Source organism: Physeter macrocephalus, chromosome 1 (assembly GCF_002837175.3).
Source record: "Physeter macrocephalus isolate SW-GA chromosome 1, ASM283717v5, whole genome shotgun sequence".
Classification (NCBI taxonomy): domain Eukaryota; kingdom Metazoa; phylum Chordata; class Mammalia; order Artiodactyla; family Physeteridae; genus Physeter; species Physeter macrocephalus.
The window spans coordinates 142981093-142997093 of record NC_041214.2 but is presented as its reverse complement, the minus strand read 5'-3'; the positions used below and the strand labels follow the sequence as shown (position 1 = coordinate 142997093).

General features: G+C 38.3%; 1 protein-coding gene across 4 annotated transcripts in view; it reads left to right on the top strand.

Annotated features, from left to right (window-relative positions):
* Nucleotides 1-16001, top strand: part of APP (amyloid beta precursor protein) — a 279931-nt gene that overhangs the window by 185510 nt on the left and 78420 nt on the right. For all 4 annotated transcript variants that reach the window (XM_007110934.4, XM_007110935.4, XM_007110933.4 and 1 more), the window contains 3 exons: nt 4727-4860; nt 9933-10007; nt 10714-10872. In XM_007110934.4, coding sequence (XP_007110996.1) covers nt 4727-4860; nt 9933-10007; nt 10714-10872 — 368 coding nt within the window. The remainder of the gene's footprint in view (nt 1-4726; nt 4861-9932; nt 10008-10713; nt 10873-16001) is intronic.

Sequence of the window (16001 nt, the reverse complement as noted above, 5' to 3'; positions counted from 1 at the left end):
GTTCGTTTCTCTCACTAGAATGTAATTCCACCAGGACAAGGGTCTTTGTTTCACTCATTGGTTTCTGCCATATGCCTCACAGGTACCAGGGGCTGTAATATCTGTTGATTTGGTGAATGGAGGAATAAAGAAATGAACAAGCACACTCGAGGCATCAGGGTCTACATCCGAGCTGCTATGCAGCTCCTCAGATACCTCTGACCTCCCAGAATTGCAAAAAAGACAAAAGAGATGAGGCTTATATCAAAAGCATTAGTCATCCAGTTCACATTGAGGCAGTAACGTGCTATGAACTGGAACTGCGTTTCTGTTGCATGTTTTCATTTGGTATTACATTAGACACCCATTCTCAGTATTAAAAGGTCTATGTCTTACTATATTCTATAAGGCTGTTGTGAGACTAGACTAAGAAAATCAACATGAAGGTCATTTAAAAGTTAAAAGCCCATGCACATGATGGTGAGAGTGCTGCTAATTATTTGCCAGCTGTAGAGGTCAAAACATAGAGCTTAAGATGTTTAAGTCTGGTTTTCTGCGGAAGGGTGAATAGACCCAGTGAGCCTGCTTGCAGGAGGTACAAAGGAACATGTCTGAGCTGAGGCCAAAGGCCAAAAGATCATTCAGATTCAAGCTCAATGGGCTCTCTCTCCTGACCTGCTTCGTAACCCTACTTCTGCTGCTGAAACGTTGGTTGGTGGTCATTTACTAGATAGCATTCAGGGCAGGAAATTGTTTGTTAGAAAATAGCCTGGCAGTTATCATAACAAAGCATATCTTTTGCCTGTACAGGTTGGTCATCAACAAACCAGACCCTTTCCAGTACCCCCAGACATGTCAATGGATTAGCCCCTTTCTGCTCTAAGTATTAATTAACTTTATAGCCTCTTCATGGCTTAGTAATCCTAAATTCAGACCTACTTTTGTGTGTCTGGGGATGTGAGTATGTTAAGTGACAGTATTTCCTTACTACACAATAAAAGTATATAACAGGGTAATGTTTTCTCCTCCCACCTGTTAAATGAGAACACATGTAAAGTGCCTAGCGCAGTAGACGCTAATGAATGGAGGGTATTATTATTTGGCCAACCTGGAAATCTGAGCCTGTATCACAGTTTCTAAGGAACCTCAAAAGTCTCTGAACAGGATAACTGCTTTGTGCTTTTTGTTTAAAAAACACAACAAAAATTAACCCTCCTAAAAGTCAATTTGTTTCTGCTTTCTAAGCGGTTTAAGTGACTCATGATGTACAGCTTCCTGTTCCTTTGTGCCCTGGAACATTCCTGACATTTCCTGAGCTGCTCCTTTCCCAAAAGGATGCACCTTGGAAGAGTAAGGGCATTAGGGCACAGGTTTTCCTGCCCCTACCCACCAACCTTGTTATCATGTCTCTGGCCTACCATGGTCATGATCACAAAATGGCAGCCAGTCCTGGTATGACCATGTCTTTAGGATGTAGGAAAACTAGGGGAAGTAGAAGCTGAGCTCTCTGTACAAACTTAAAACATTTTCCCCTTTCTCCTCACCAGCTGCAAGGTAGTGATAATATACTAAATTCATTTTAAAATATTAAGAAATACTATCATTCTTCTCTCCTTGACTGGTCAGTGATCCAATTTGCTGATTGGTATGAATACAGGAAATTTTCAATTACTTACACCAGTTGAGATGGAGGGCTAGTATGAATGACTACAAAGTTTGAATTAAAAATTAAAAGAGAGAGAGCTTCTCTTAAAGTCCTCAACTAAAGAAAGTATCAGGGGCCACTAACAAGGATTTACTGAGAAATATTTCTCAATTAAATGGAATAAATCTGTAATACAAGATTTGTATTTATTTCCTTGTTCCTAAAATGTAAGTTTGAATACTTAAAATAGTCTTCATCCTGTTAAATATACCTCGCTTGCTCAGTTCTTTCTTATTCTTTTATTCTTAATATCGCAAAGCTGCATTTCAACTTAGGCTAATGAGATTACAGTGACTAGGATTTTAGTGTTTCTCTCCATAAAACAGTAGATTTGCAAATCATGAGTCGGAGAAAACCCATAAGAGTTGGAGAATCTTTCTACGTATATAGTAACTTTTACAATTTCAGTTTTCCAAAGAGGGTGCCATGCTATGGTTACAGCAACTTACAGCAGATAGTTATCTTGATCTGTAAATATGACCCCAAACATTTATACATTTTCATTTGTTCAAAATGTGAAATATAGTTTGCCTAATTATATCATTCTGCCAGATTGTACTATGCCAAAAGAACTTTAACTTGTTCTCATTTGCCACCAGAAAAGATGAGAAAATGTTTAAAATCATGGGGAAAAATGCTAAATACCACTTCCATTTCAAGTGGGGACATGGTTAGGTTAAAACACGTGCATATTGAGTTGCTTAAGCTGATGCAGAAAAACATTTACCTTTGTTTTTTTAACAAAAAAATTTAATTGAAAATTATTTTTCAGTCTTAAAAATTAGGATACATTTTCAATAATTTCAGCCTTTTATGCAGGTCATACCAAATTTTTTTAGAAAAGTACCTATTACTTTTCCTAGCCATGGTACTTCATGATCCTGTGTGTAATTCATTTTCAGCGGATGTGAAATAAAAGTAGCTGGTTTTTCCTATGGTTAGGATAAGTGCTAAGATTTGAATTAGGATGTAATAATGAGCAAAGGAGGAGGGAAGGGGGCTAACATGAATGAAATGTCATGTGTGCCACCCTTTCTGCAGGGTGACTACCACATGGTATAGCATCTCCTTTTCCCAGCACTCCTAGTATGTTGGCCTGTTGTCACCACTTGTTAGATGAATAAACTGGAACATACAGTGCTTAAGTTCCTGGCTCTGGGTCACAACTAACCTAAGATCAAGTTGTTATTGAAATCAAGGTGTGCCCGATTACACAGTTCATGTTCTTTGCTTCTTTCTTTCTTTGTGCTGCTGAAATACACCTCCCCCTTGTCTATTACACAGAAGCCGGGGGCAGATGTCTTTCAATAGGTATGCCCTGTGCCAATCCCAGACCAGTTGACTCAAATTCCCCCCGGTATTTTGAAAACAATTCCAGGAATATGCCCTGAAGTGAAGTATCCTTCCACTTCAGAGCAACAGCTGCATTGACAACTAAACTGCTTTTATTTTTTAAAGAAAGAATTATTAAACAGTGATTGAAGTAGAAGGGAAGAAATCCGAATGAATAGTTCCCTTTAAATTTATTATTTAATTGTATAACAAGAAAGCTTTCTCGTTTTGATTCAAATCTTGGAGCCTTCAGTTTGGGAATTTTCAGATGTTTTCTTGAAACACGCGTAAAAGACACTTATCTTACTGTTTAGTTTCAAAATGACCTAGCAATTAATTCTTCTCATTTAAGTTCTTTTGGGGTTATTGTATCTCAGATATCTTAGATAAGATTAGGGAAGAAGAACACTTAGAACATTGGAGATAGTTGAGTAATCTTTTGAATAAAACGCATAAATTGATTCGACCCGAGAACCTAGTGAAAACACCTAATTTTATTTTTCTGGTTGAACATGCTTTGCTTTCTTTCTTCGTTGCTGCTGCGCACGGGCTTTCTCTAGTTGTAGCTAACGGGGGCCGCTCTTTGTTGCGATGTGCAGGCTTCTCATTGCAGTGGCTTCTCTTGTTGTGGAGCATGGGCTCTAGGGCGTGCAGGCTTCAGTAGTTGTGGCTCGCAGGCTCAGTAGTTGTGGTGCACGGGCTTAGTTGCTCCGCAGCATGTGGGATCTTCCCGGACCAGGGATCAAACTCATGTCCCCTGCATTGGCAGGCAGATTCTTAACCACTGCGCCACCAGCGAAGTCCCCAGGCTTTCTTCTTTAAATCAAAATCTTGTTTTCTTTTCATGTTGGGTTTTTTTCTTTTTAATAAGCTCATAAATGCTCTGAATTCTCACTAGTCATTACTGATCTTTTGTAAAACTGCTGGTATAAGCATTATTAATCACTTGGCTCATGAGTTTCAGACATTGTTGCTTCATAGTACACTCTTCAGTTTTATGGGTATTTATTTTTCCACATAATATAGCAGTATATGCTGCAATTCAGTAATATTGCTCAGCAGTATTAGTGGAATTCAAAATAGAAATCACTTTCCTTTTGATAACTAGTATAATGAATTGGTTGACTGTTGCCAAATTTGTGAAGGCAGAAAGATCCTTTTGTAAGGTCAAAGATGAATTTGACATTTATGAGTATTTTGGTAATGTTTCAAATACTGCTCACCAGCTATCTAAAATATATAGTGTAGGATTTATCTTTACTCTGAGGTGCAGTTATTCTGCATAGGCTAATTTCGAGATTTCTTTGGGTTTTTCAGGAATCTTAAGGTGTGTGTGATATTGACACCACCATTTACTTGCCAGGTTACAAACATTAATCTAGCAAGGCATAGGGATTTGGTGCCACATGTGTGTATTAAACACCAACTGTTTTTACTCTATGCATGCTTGTTTTGCAAAGAATTTTAAATATAATACTGTAATCGCAAAATGGACTGTTTTCAAGATTTTCCTTCACCCTATCCTTGAAAGGGGGGAAGGACATCCTTACTGTGCTGCAAAACGTCTCGTGGTCTCTTAACAGCATTAACATCTTGTATGTGCTTCTTTACTAAATTCTTTGTTCTGGAATAAGCGGAAAATAGGGCTTTCTTTGAAGTGACTGGATATTCCGTCACTCTCCTCAAGCCTTCTTTCCTTCTACTTTATAGTTCCTACAACAGCAGCCAGCACCCCTGACGCCGTTGACAAGTATCTCGAGACACCTGGAGATGAGAATGAACACGCCCATTTCCAGAAAGCCAAAGAGAGGCTCGAGGCCAAGCACCGTGAGAGGATGTCCCAGGTACATGTGACTTTCCATCCTTCAGTCATGCAATACTGGGGAAATCTGGATTTGCCTCTGCCTCAGAGTCTCCCCAGGGCCCCTATGGTTGATGAATGCCTAGGGGTGGGTAAGGCTCTTTAATTTTATCCAGATCTTAAAGACATAACATTTTTCGTTGTAAATGTTTGCAGTAAGGGCACCGATTTGGGGCATTTTGCATTCTCCTTGAACTTGCCACCTAGGAAAGACCCAGGTATAATAAGTATAGTAAGATTTTATAAGCACAAATTAAGTTGTGTGTACACCTTTCTTGATGGTTTTATCACTCTGTGTTTAGCGTAGTCCTGTAATGGTGTTGTAAATTAAAATCACTTAAAATGTTCGCTAGCAAAGATGAATATTCTTGTATGGAATACCAAATTATGAAAACTTTGAACCTAACATTTCTTACTGAGTTAATTCATAGGACTGTAGGAGCTTAAAACCAAAGTGAACCGTAATGATCATTTCATCTAGGCCCATAAATGACAGATAATGCAGTAAACTTTCAAGCGTTTAGCTTCCCACTCTAGAACAAAGCAATGTAAGTGACACAGAGAGGCATTTGGAACCCAAGCCTTTCTTGCTCCTAGTACAATGCTCTTTTCACTGCATTGTGCTACAAACCCTGTTTTTTTAAATCATGTTCTTTATGAAACAAAAAATTGTTTCCAAAACAACTAATTTACATGTAATAATACCAACTACAATTTAAGTTATGCCTGCTACCAGGTGCTAGATGTTGTATTAGAGGTAGATAATACTGAGGATTTTAGTCCTTTGTCAGATTCTTTTTTTTTTTTAATTTATTTTTTATTATTATTATTTTTTAATGTGGACCATTTCTAAAGTCTTTATTGAATTTGTTACAATATTGCTTCTGTATTATGTTTTGGTTTTTTGGCCCTGAGGCATGTGGGACCTTAGCTCCCCAACCAGGGATCAAACCCGCACCCACTGCATTGGAAGGCGAAGTCTATAACCACAAGACCGCCAGGGAAGTGCCCTTTCTCAGATTCTTTATTCATTCACTCAGTCATTCAACAAATACGTATCCATCACTTACTTGCCAATCACCGTTCCAACTCACAGTCTGTACCCTGAAGAGTGAACGTGAAGAAATAATAGGAAAAGTCAGATTTAAGGAAACATAAATGAGTGAATGAAGAAAGAAAAATGGGGTTTTTCTTTAGGAAAGATACACACAATATGTAATCACTGTTAAGAAGGACTAGGACGACTATCAGCTGCCATACTTATTGCCACTGAAAAGACATCTTTTAAACTTAAATCCTGTCTCACTACTTGGTTCTGAAGCTCTCAGAACCTTGTTATTGCCCGCAAAATCCATTTGTGGGACAATGAAGGCCCCCAAAAGAAAAATAACAAAATAAACACTGAACGCTCAGCTTGGCATTTCCAGTGCCTGCCCCCTCACCCAACCTCCTGCACCCCAAATCCAGTCATCTTACTTCCTCTCCCACCTCAACTGCTACCATCGTCATGTGGTCAGCCTTAAACCACCCTGCTCAACGTATGCTAAACCCATCACGGACTCTCTCTGCTCTCAGCATGGATCTCTGGAAAGGTGTCCCACTCTTCTTCACGCTGGCACATCTCAGCCATTCCTTACACTCACGTAGTCCTCAGAGTGAGACAAGCAGTCATTGCTCTTTTGCATTTAACTAAATATTTGCTCACCAGTTTTATTCCTCGAGCTAGATTGTAAACGTTTAGTCCCTATACATTTATATAAGTACCTTCCTAACCTTGCATTTCTATCTTGAACCCACTTAGTCATTATTTTTTTAAAAAATACAGATTCTGAATTTTTTCCAGTATTTATTGGTCATTTTGAGCCTGTTAATAGCACTGATTTCAACTACTCTTTCAGATATTCTAGATCTCTCCTAGAATAGTAACTTTATTTTAGTACGCCTATTTAAGCCATGACTTAGTTCATATATGTTTTGATGGACTTTCTTCATCTTTTAGTTACTACCTATATCTGAGATAATTTAAAGAATGTTATCCTGGAGCAGAGAATGTTGTCTCGTATTAGATTCCAGTGATCATAGGAGTATGAGATGCTTGAGATCAACATTTATCATCATAATCTATGGTACTGAATTCTGGAGACTGTTTGACTTTGAACTTGCCTGCCTCTTAAATCTCTCTGTATTAGTTGTCATTTTCTCTGCATGAAACAGCAAAGTCTTTGAAGATCCATAAAGCCGGATGATACTGATACTTTCGTGCATGCAGTGGAAAATTGCTTTATAAGACTATATGGGGCCACTGTGAAGTCTAGATCCTGAGAATTTTTAATTTAAAAATTTCATCTTTTAAAATGATTTTTATTACAGTTTTTGTTATTGTTTGTTTTCTTACAATACAGAGAATTTGGGGGCTTTTGTTGTTGCTGGGGCTCATGATAACTCTGAACTTATAGATTTCTGTCGTTCTATGTTATGAATAGTATCTAGCAAATATAAGAAGGCGCACGATCATTTATTCCATATGATTTTAACAGTTTTACTATATCCTTAAAGTAAGTTTCTTCAAAATGGAAGTTGACCTTTCTCTACATTTATTATTTTTACGATAGAAGCATCAACATCTTAGGAATGGCCTCTCCTCCTGTCACCAAATATAAATAAATTTAGCTCACCTGTTGGATTTACCATTTTATAATGGCTAATTGGGCCACAGGGGACAAAAGCCTGGTCTTCAGAGCCACAGAGATCTCGGTTTATATCCTTCCTTCTCCATTTTCTTCCTGCATAACTTTGAGCAGGTAACTTAACCTGATCCATAAAGATGGGGATGGCCAAGGCTAATCTCAAGTGAGAAATCAATTAAACGAGAGAGATTTTGGAAAGCTCTTAATACTGGATCTGGTATTTAGCAGGTCAGGAGTGATGCACTCTATTATCAGTGGACCTCAGTGGAAGCCATTGTTCAAAGGGAGATGTTGAACCCACGGTGTGTGTTTCTCTTTGAGTAAGTAGGCCTAGTGTGATGGTGTAGGTGAATTGTTTTATTTGGAAGGATGGAGGATATTATTAAATTGCTCTGAAAATCAAAATTTTATTTCATTTCTATAGGAATGCTTATTTTCAATGCATTGGCTAAATAAATCTCCTTAATTATTCCATGGATTCCCCTGCTCAAAGGTGGAAGATCTGAATATACAAAGGAAGATGGTAAAGATTTAAATGTAATGCAGGAAATCAGTTTTTCACATTCCAATAAGACATCTGACTTCTCTCTCAAACTAATTTTTTTTTTTTTTTGCGGTACGCGGGCCTCTCGCTGCTGTGGCCTCTCCCGTTGCGGAGCACAGGCTCCGGACGCGCAGGCTCAGCGGCCATGGCTCACGGGCCCAGCCGCTCCGCGGCATGTGGGATCTTCCCGGACCGGGGCATGAACCCACGTCCCCTGCATCGGCAGGCGTATTCTCAATCACTGCGCCACCAGGGAAGCCCTCTCAAACTAATTTTGAGATTCCTTACCTGAAGAATTTGTGGTAGAATACTGCCACTATGAACATTTTCGAAGCAGGAAATTCAGATATTTTTATTTCAAGGCTTATCTCATCTGTAAAGCAAAAGTAGTCTTCGGTAAGCCCCATCTCACAGGTGCTCTTCATTAACTCTTGGACCCACCAAAGCATCTGGGGCAATATGTTTCTTTTCCTTCTATATTCTGTTCTTGTTCGTAGCAGCTGCACGTTTTCCCCAATTTTGCTGTGAATGTGTTAGGTTATTTCTTACATGCTCTTCACTTGTAACAGAGAATTCGTTCCATTCTTTTTTCTCCATAATTTCATGTAAACAACATAGGGAAGCTTGTCTTGTACTTTATACAATGGATCGATGCTGACAATGAAGTATCTAATTAAAAACTGACATGATGATGTGATGTGATATTCTCACAGAACTTCTCTATCAGTAGTTACTGATGCCAAGCTTCAAGGATGTCTGAAAAAAAATCAGTTCCTTAGGAATAAATACCTGTAAATAACAGGCTCTTATAATACAGAAATCAGGGTTTCTTGTGCTTTGTATGTCCACAAAGTGTGCAAGTACACAGCTGTCAACAAACCATTATTTTGCTTTCTGGATCTTTCTGTTCTTTATATTACCTTGCTCAGGTATGAGCTACACTTAAAAAAAAACTACTTGATAGTGAGTAGTACACTTGAAAAGGAAAAGGAAGCTGTAAGTTGTAAGAATCAAATATCGTTTCCTTTCAGCAGCATCCACAGCTGCAGACCTTTCCTCTTTGCATTCCTATCAGTGAGTGAACTTCTCTCAGAGATATCCTGAGTGAACATCATGGATGAGAAGAGGAAGTCTTATTTTCCTACAAAACAGATTAGCCTGGTTACCAAATTAGTGTTACTTACCAAGAATACTTTTTGCTACATTCAGAACATTATAACGTGTACTGTCTTGGAATTTCTGGAGGAATTTAGAGTGTTCTTTGCTGTTCGTGAGGCAAGTTGGCAAGCGAAATGTTCTAATTGCCCATCAGTTCTTCAGTGGGGTGGATCTTAGGATTTCTGACAACTGAAATCTTCTTTTCCTTCCTCTATTATATACTTCCTGGTAAAGTGTTATATATGCTTTTTCCCCCTTCGTACTGTTTGAATTTTTATAACTTGCTTTCACAAAAGACTAAAACCAACGTGTTCAATTTAATGTTGGAAGACCTTGTACAGGTAATATAGGCCTTTTATGAATCACTGACATTTGTGCACATCAAATAAAATGACTTTCAGCTATTTCTGAAAGTAATAGAAAAGAAAAAAGACCAACTTTGTTTCAAAGGGCCATATAAAGGTGAACATTTATGTTTACTGTACTGCTGTGATAGATTATATACATCTTAGTGGGAGGTCAAATATTATTGAGCTAGGAATGGAACGTGATCATTTTTTTCATGTTTAAAATGTCAAGTGTAGAAAAAAAAAACAGTGATCTAGCTCATTAAATCTATATTTGAAAAAAGAACTGATGGTTTTAAATGATTTCCTCCTTTTGTAGGTCATGAGAGAGTGGGAAGAGGCAGAGCGTCAAGCAAAGAACTTGCCTAAAGCTGATAAGAAAGCAGTGATCCAGGTAAACCCTGAGTCCATCCTCCACCAAGCATCATACCCTTGTTGATGTAGTGCCTGCACCTTTTCAAGCATCTGCTGGAACCTCATGCATGATCGTTCATATTTCCCTCAACTTGGACTACTGCTCTTCATTGTCTAATAATTCAGTTGCTTAAACCCTGCCTTACTTTTGCTCCCAATTAGCTCATTATAATTCATTTCTTTAAAACTCATATTGTTACTTAAAGTCTAATTTTTATCAATAATATATCTTTCTGGTTGCCATAATCTTCTGCTACTTCTTCCCTGTGGCAAATTTACGTGACAATTTGAATTTTTGACTGGAACCCCTCTCAGAATTACCTTCAGTAAAGCATGAGGTTATCATGATCATTTTCTTAAAGTTCTTTGAGTAAGAGAGGACTTTCATAAATATGCATGTAATTTAGAGTTTCAAGAATATATACATTTATTCTACCTTACGGTTAGTCAAATCAGTTTTCAGTGACCATATAAAATAATGATTTACATTGAGAAATTAGGTCTGGGGATGAAAAGCAGGGAAATGCAGGGGAACCCGTAAAACATGCTGAATTAGTCAAAATGTTGGAATGACTGCAGTCTTTGAATACAACAAAGTATGATATCCCTTTTAAAAGACTTGAATTTGCTGCTCTGTCCTATTTGTCTGGTTCCCGATTGTCACGTGCCTGTGTTTGTGACGGCAGCATTTCCAGGAAAAGGTGGAGTCTCTGGAGCAGGAAGCAGCCAACGAGAGGCAGCAGTTGGTGGAGACGCACATGGCCAGAGTGGAAGCCATGCTCAATGACCGCCGCCGCCTGGCCCTGGAGAATTACATCACCGCTCTGCAGGCTGTGCCCCCTCGGGTAGGCTTCCCTTCACAGCTCAGGGCACAGCAGCCAGTAGGCATGGGGACACTGGGGACTGAAGGCCATAAGAAAGAAATTGGGAGAAGTTTCTAAGAGCACCGTTATTCACAGGTTCAACCTCAGTCTGTTTTATCTTGAAGGTTAAAGGGTCACAGGGCAGCTGCCTCCATAGGACCATCTCTGCACAGTAGATACACCTTTCCACCGAGGAGTCAGACAGGCTTCCCGGGGACTCACAGTGCAAGACCTGATTTGAGTTGATATCCCTGCATGGTGACAGTTCATGGTATAGTTGAAGTCAGGGAACCACAAGAGCTGGAAGGAATTTAGATGGAACCTAGCCCAGCCCCCTTATCATGTGATGTAACTGAGATCAAGAAAAGCTGAGATTTGGCTGGGTTATAAGGATTTTTAGTGGAATAATAGGAACTGGAACTGAAATTTCCTGCTGAGGGCTGCAGCCATGTTCTCTGGGGATAGGAGCCCTATTTGGTCATGACGTCCACAGCAAAGGGGTTTATTTGTGGTATTCAGGGATAAATGCCCAGAAAGGCTTACCAAGCACTGCAAGCATAGGCTCCATGGGAGAGCTTACTTTGGATATAAGGAACATTCTGAGCATGAGTGTGTGTACATCATGTCCGCTTGTTCTACCCATTACTGAGTGAGGAATATTGAAATCTCCAACTATAATTGTGGATTGGACTCTTTCTCATGTGATACCCTCAGGTTTTGCTTTGTGTATTTTGAGGCTCTGTTCCTAGGTGCAAAAACATTCAGTGTTGTTATGTCCTCTGTACCCACCTTATCATTATGAAATGTCCTTCCTTATCCCTAGTAATATGTTTTGCTCTAAAATTACTGTGTCTGATATTAATTAAGCTACTCTACCTTTCTTTTAATGTATCATAGTGTATCATTCTCCCATCCTTGTGTTTTTGTTTAACCTATTTGTTTATATTTGAAGTACATTTCTTGTAGGCAGCATATACTTGGGTCTTGCCCTTTAATTAAGAAGACCATTTAATGAAGTTATTGATATGATTATGCCTAAATCCATCATCATGCTATTTGTTTTCTAGTTGTCCCATCTGTTCCTTGTTCCCCCCTTTTTTTTTTTTGCTACCTTTCGGATTAATTGAATATATTTTATGATTCTATTTTGTGTCCTTTGTTGGCTTTTACCTTTAACTCTTTATTATTTTAGTGTTTGCTTTAGAGTTTGTAGAAAACATCTTTAACTTTTCACAATGGTATTATACCAGTACAAATGATGTTATACCACTTCCCTTATATTACAAGAACCTTACAATAAGGTACTTCCATTTCCCGTTTCTTACTCTTTGGGCTGTTGTTGTCATACTTTTTCCATACTACATTATTGTTATTTTTTAAACAGTCAATTATCTTTTGAAGAGTTAAATAATAAGAAAAATATTTACTTACCTATATGGTTACCATTTCTGGTGTTCTTTGTTCCTTGTGTAGGTCCATCTGGAATCATTTTTCTTCTCCCCAGAGGACTTCCTTTAAAATTTATTTTAATGCGTTTAGATTTGTAAAGAATTCTTTTTGCTTGGGTATGCCTGAAAATATCTTTATTTCACCTTTCCTTTAAAAGACATTTTTTCTGGGATAGAATTCTGGGTTGAAGTTTTTCTTCAATTGCCTTAATGTTGATGCTCCATTGTCTTCTTATTTGTATCGTTTGCAACAAGAATACTTATATCATCCTTTTCTTTATGTCTCTGTAAATAATATATCTTTTTTTATCTGGTAGCTTTTAGGGATTTTTCCTTTATCACTAGTTTTGAGCAATTTGATTATGATGTGTCCTGGTATATTTCAAGCTGCCATTAATCCCCTCTGACTATTTTTCATATCATACATTATAGTTTTCATGTCTAGAATTTTAATCTGGATTTTTGTATGTCTGTTTCATATTTTCCATATCTTTACTTAATTTTTGAACCTTTGGAATTTTTTTATTGGCTTTCCGGCATTGTGAAGTTCACCTTGTTGAGTGCTGGGTATTTTTGGATACCTATTACTATTCCTGAGCTTTGTTCTGTAATGCAGTAGATTACTTGGAAACAGAGTAGTTATCAACGTGTGGCTAGTGATTCCTCAATCCTGAAGCAAGATGCTTGAATGTTGAGTTTTTCCATCTAGATGATGGAAACAAGTACTATTTCTGACCCTGTGTGAACACCAGACACTGTTACCGCTAATCCTTTTGGGTGATTTTTTTCCCGTGGCCTCATGTTTCTTTCATGTGCGTGCATTGATCATTAGTCAGCTGCATTCTCATCGGGCATGATCTCCAGGTTCTCTCTCTGAGCGACTCCTTCCTCTGCAGTATTTTTTTCCTGTGACTGCCAGCCACCTCCGTCTCTTCAGACTCTCACCCCATATCTTCAGCTCTCTGGAATCTCCCAGGCTCTGCCTGGGTTCCCAGGCCTGGAGCCACAGCCTGGAAACTCAAGGCAGTAAGCTTGGGCAATTGTAGAGCTTACACTATTTGTTTCTTATTTCTCAGTGGTCTCTGTCCTTCACCTGGCGTCTGATATCTTACAGAAATATAGTCCTATATATTTTGTCCATTTTTTGGTGGTTACTGGCAGCAGGGTAAATCTAGTTTCCACTACTTTTCTTGGCTGGAAGTGGCAGTCTGTGTGTACACTATGTAACTAAACCAAAAAAACACCCACTTGCACTGATTCTCCTCATCATTTTGATTTTTCTTTCTATACTAAGGTTCAGTGCAGAAAGCTCTGAGGAACCATAAGAGAGCTCTGGTACTCTTCCAGACGGCGAAATAGTATTGACCCTGTTTTACCAATGACGTCACTGAGATTGACTGGCTAGTTCAGGGTGACACCACTCGTAATGGACAGGGTGGAGCTGTGAGTCACAGGTGACCACCACAGGGCCTTCTACCAGACCAGGCGTCCTCTCGGAACAAAAAGCTTTTGAAAAAGAATATTCACATTAGCATTTTCATTTTCTCTTCAGAAAAAAATCTGTCCTGGCACTGTTCAGTAAAATTATGTTTATATATCTGGAGAATGAGTTCCTTGGTTACTCTCTTTTTTTGCAGGACTTTATTTTGGGGTGCGGGGCCGTCAGCTTCATTTGCCAGAGCAAGGCAGGGTGGTGGGTGTTGAGACCAGAATCTGAATAGCTGACATTTAGTGAAGCATTCCAGCTAAAAGTCCGATTTCTGAAGTGAGATCTTTGCTAAATGGTCACTGATAGAGCTAAAAGTAAGATGAGGACTGAATGGAGTCTTCAACAAATGCATATTTCAGATCTTTCAGTTCAGTCCTATCAGCCATCACAGGAAAGACAGTGACAAGAATAATGTTTGCCAAAGCTTCTTGTGTTATCAAAGGGGATAATTTCCGATTTGGTCATAATCATGCTTGCCCTGAGTCAGTTGATCACTCCATGTAGAATTAGACAACATGTTTATTTGAAATAAAAATTTAAAATTGGATTAAGAAGAACTATTTTCCTGTCAAAAAATCAGATTTTTGTTGATTGATCCAAGGATTCATGTTGAATTCTTACCTAGAAATGCATAAAACTCTCCCATCTAATAAAAACTGGGACTGGGTAGTTACAGGCATGCAATCTTGGCATTACCTGCCATTTTTGTTAAGTTACTGTCTTTGTCTGTGGGTTTTATTTGAATTTTAATGTATGGCTTGACATGGCACTTAGCTCCACACTTTGGAAAATGCGAGAAAATTCTAAATCCCTTCTTGAGGGCTTTTATATATTGCTGTTGAAAGACATAAATCAGAAGCTTGACAGTAACTCTCTGAGAAAGGTCATGTCTTGTATTGGAGCCATAAATAAGTATTTCTGAAATCTCCCTCATACTTCCACAGTGCCTGGAAAATACAAAATATTTAATGTTAGCTGAATATAAGAAAATGAATTAGTCAAGTGTTTTTTCTGTAGATTCTGTAGCTGATAATCACGTCAGAATAACTATCCCCTTAACCCTGACCACTTTTGCCAAATAGTCCCCGACTTCACAAACAGGAATCTGGAGCAACATGGATTGTTTATACAGTCTCTTTGAAGCTTAGGTTTAATCCATGCTTTCATTTTTTTTTTTTAAACCCAAGCTTGGAAGTATGACGTGATAATGTTTTTGTGCAGCTGGAATTCCTTGCTCTACCACGAATCTCATCTGTGAGTCCCTGTGTCTGTGTGTGCTTTATGTTCCAGATTTCCTTTTTGATTAATTACATTCCTACTGGCTGATACACTGAATGGCCAACCTAGAAGTGCATTGTTTGAATCATATTTAGAATTTTTATATACATATATACTTCACATATGACAGTTGTTAAAACAGTCTCTCCATGTCCGTCCATCCTCTTCCCCCCTCTCTCAACCCCCAGGAATAAAAAAATTAGAATGCAGTTGTGTCTTTGCACTAGGATAAACTCTTAATCTGTAGAGGGCTAGTAACTCTTCTAAGGACCAGCTCTTCAAAATTTTCACTTCTCTAAAAGTTTCCTTGGAAAAATAAAGGAGTTACACTTTTTTTTCCAGGAAAGTTAAAGTCTTCTCCAAAGTGGCATCACACATGGTTAAACTTCTGTCACCCTTGGAGGCCTTTAAGCTACTAAACATAAGTACTGTTTTGAACTAAATTATCATCACAAAACACAGGACTTTGGCTTCTTACTTTCAGAGAGCTCAAATTGATGCAACTCATGAAATAATGAGTTAAATACTATCTGAGCCTTCCCTCCTGTAACTGGCAGGGTCTACTTCATAGATGGAGAAAAGATTATGATATTGCCTGACTGTTCAACATTCTCTGTAATTTGAAGAGAAACTAGACTTAAGTGGGATCCATATAGATAAACCAAAGGCTGCATAGGAATTTCTGTTTAAAATAAACTTTCCATTGTAAGCTTAGGTCTGGAAAAATTTAGGAGCTGGAGTAAGAACTGAAATGTTTTAAAGATAAGAGACAAAAAGCCAAAGCTTTCTATGTAATTCTGGGATTTTTGGTGTCTTTACAGACACTCAGTCTAAATCTCCATTAGACAACATCCTAATTACTATCCTGACTTCAACAACTTTTAAGAATTTTCTAT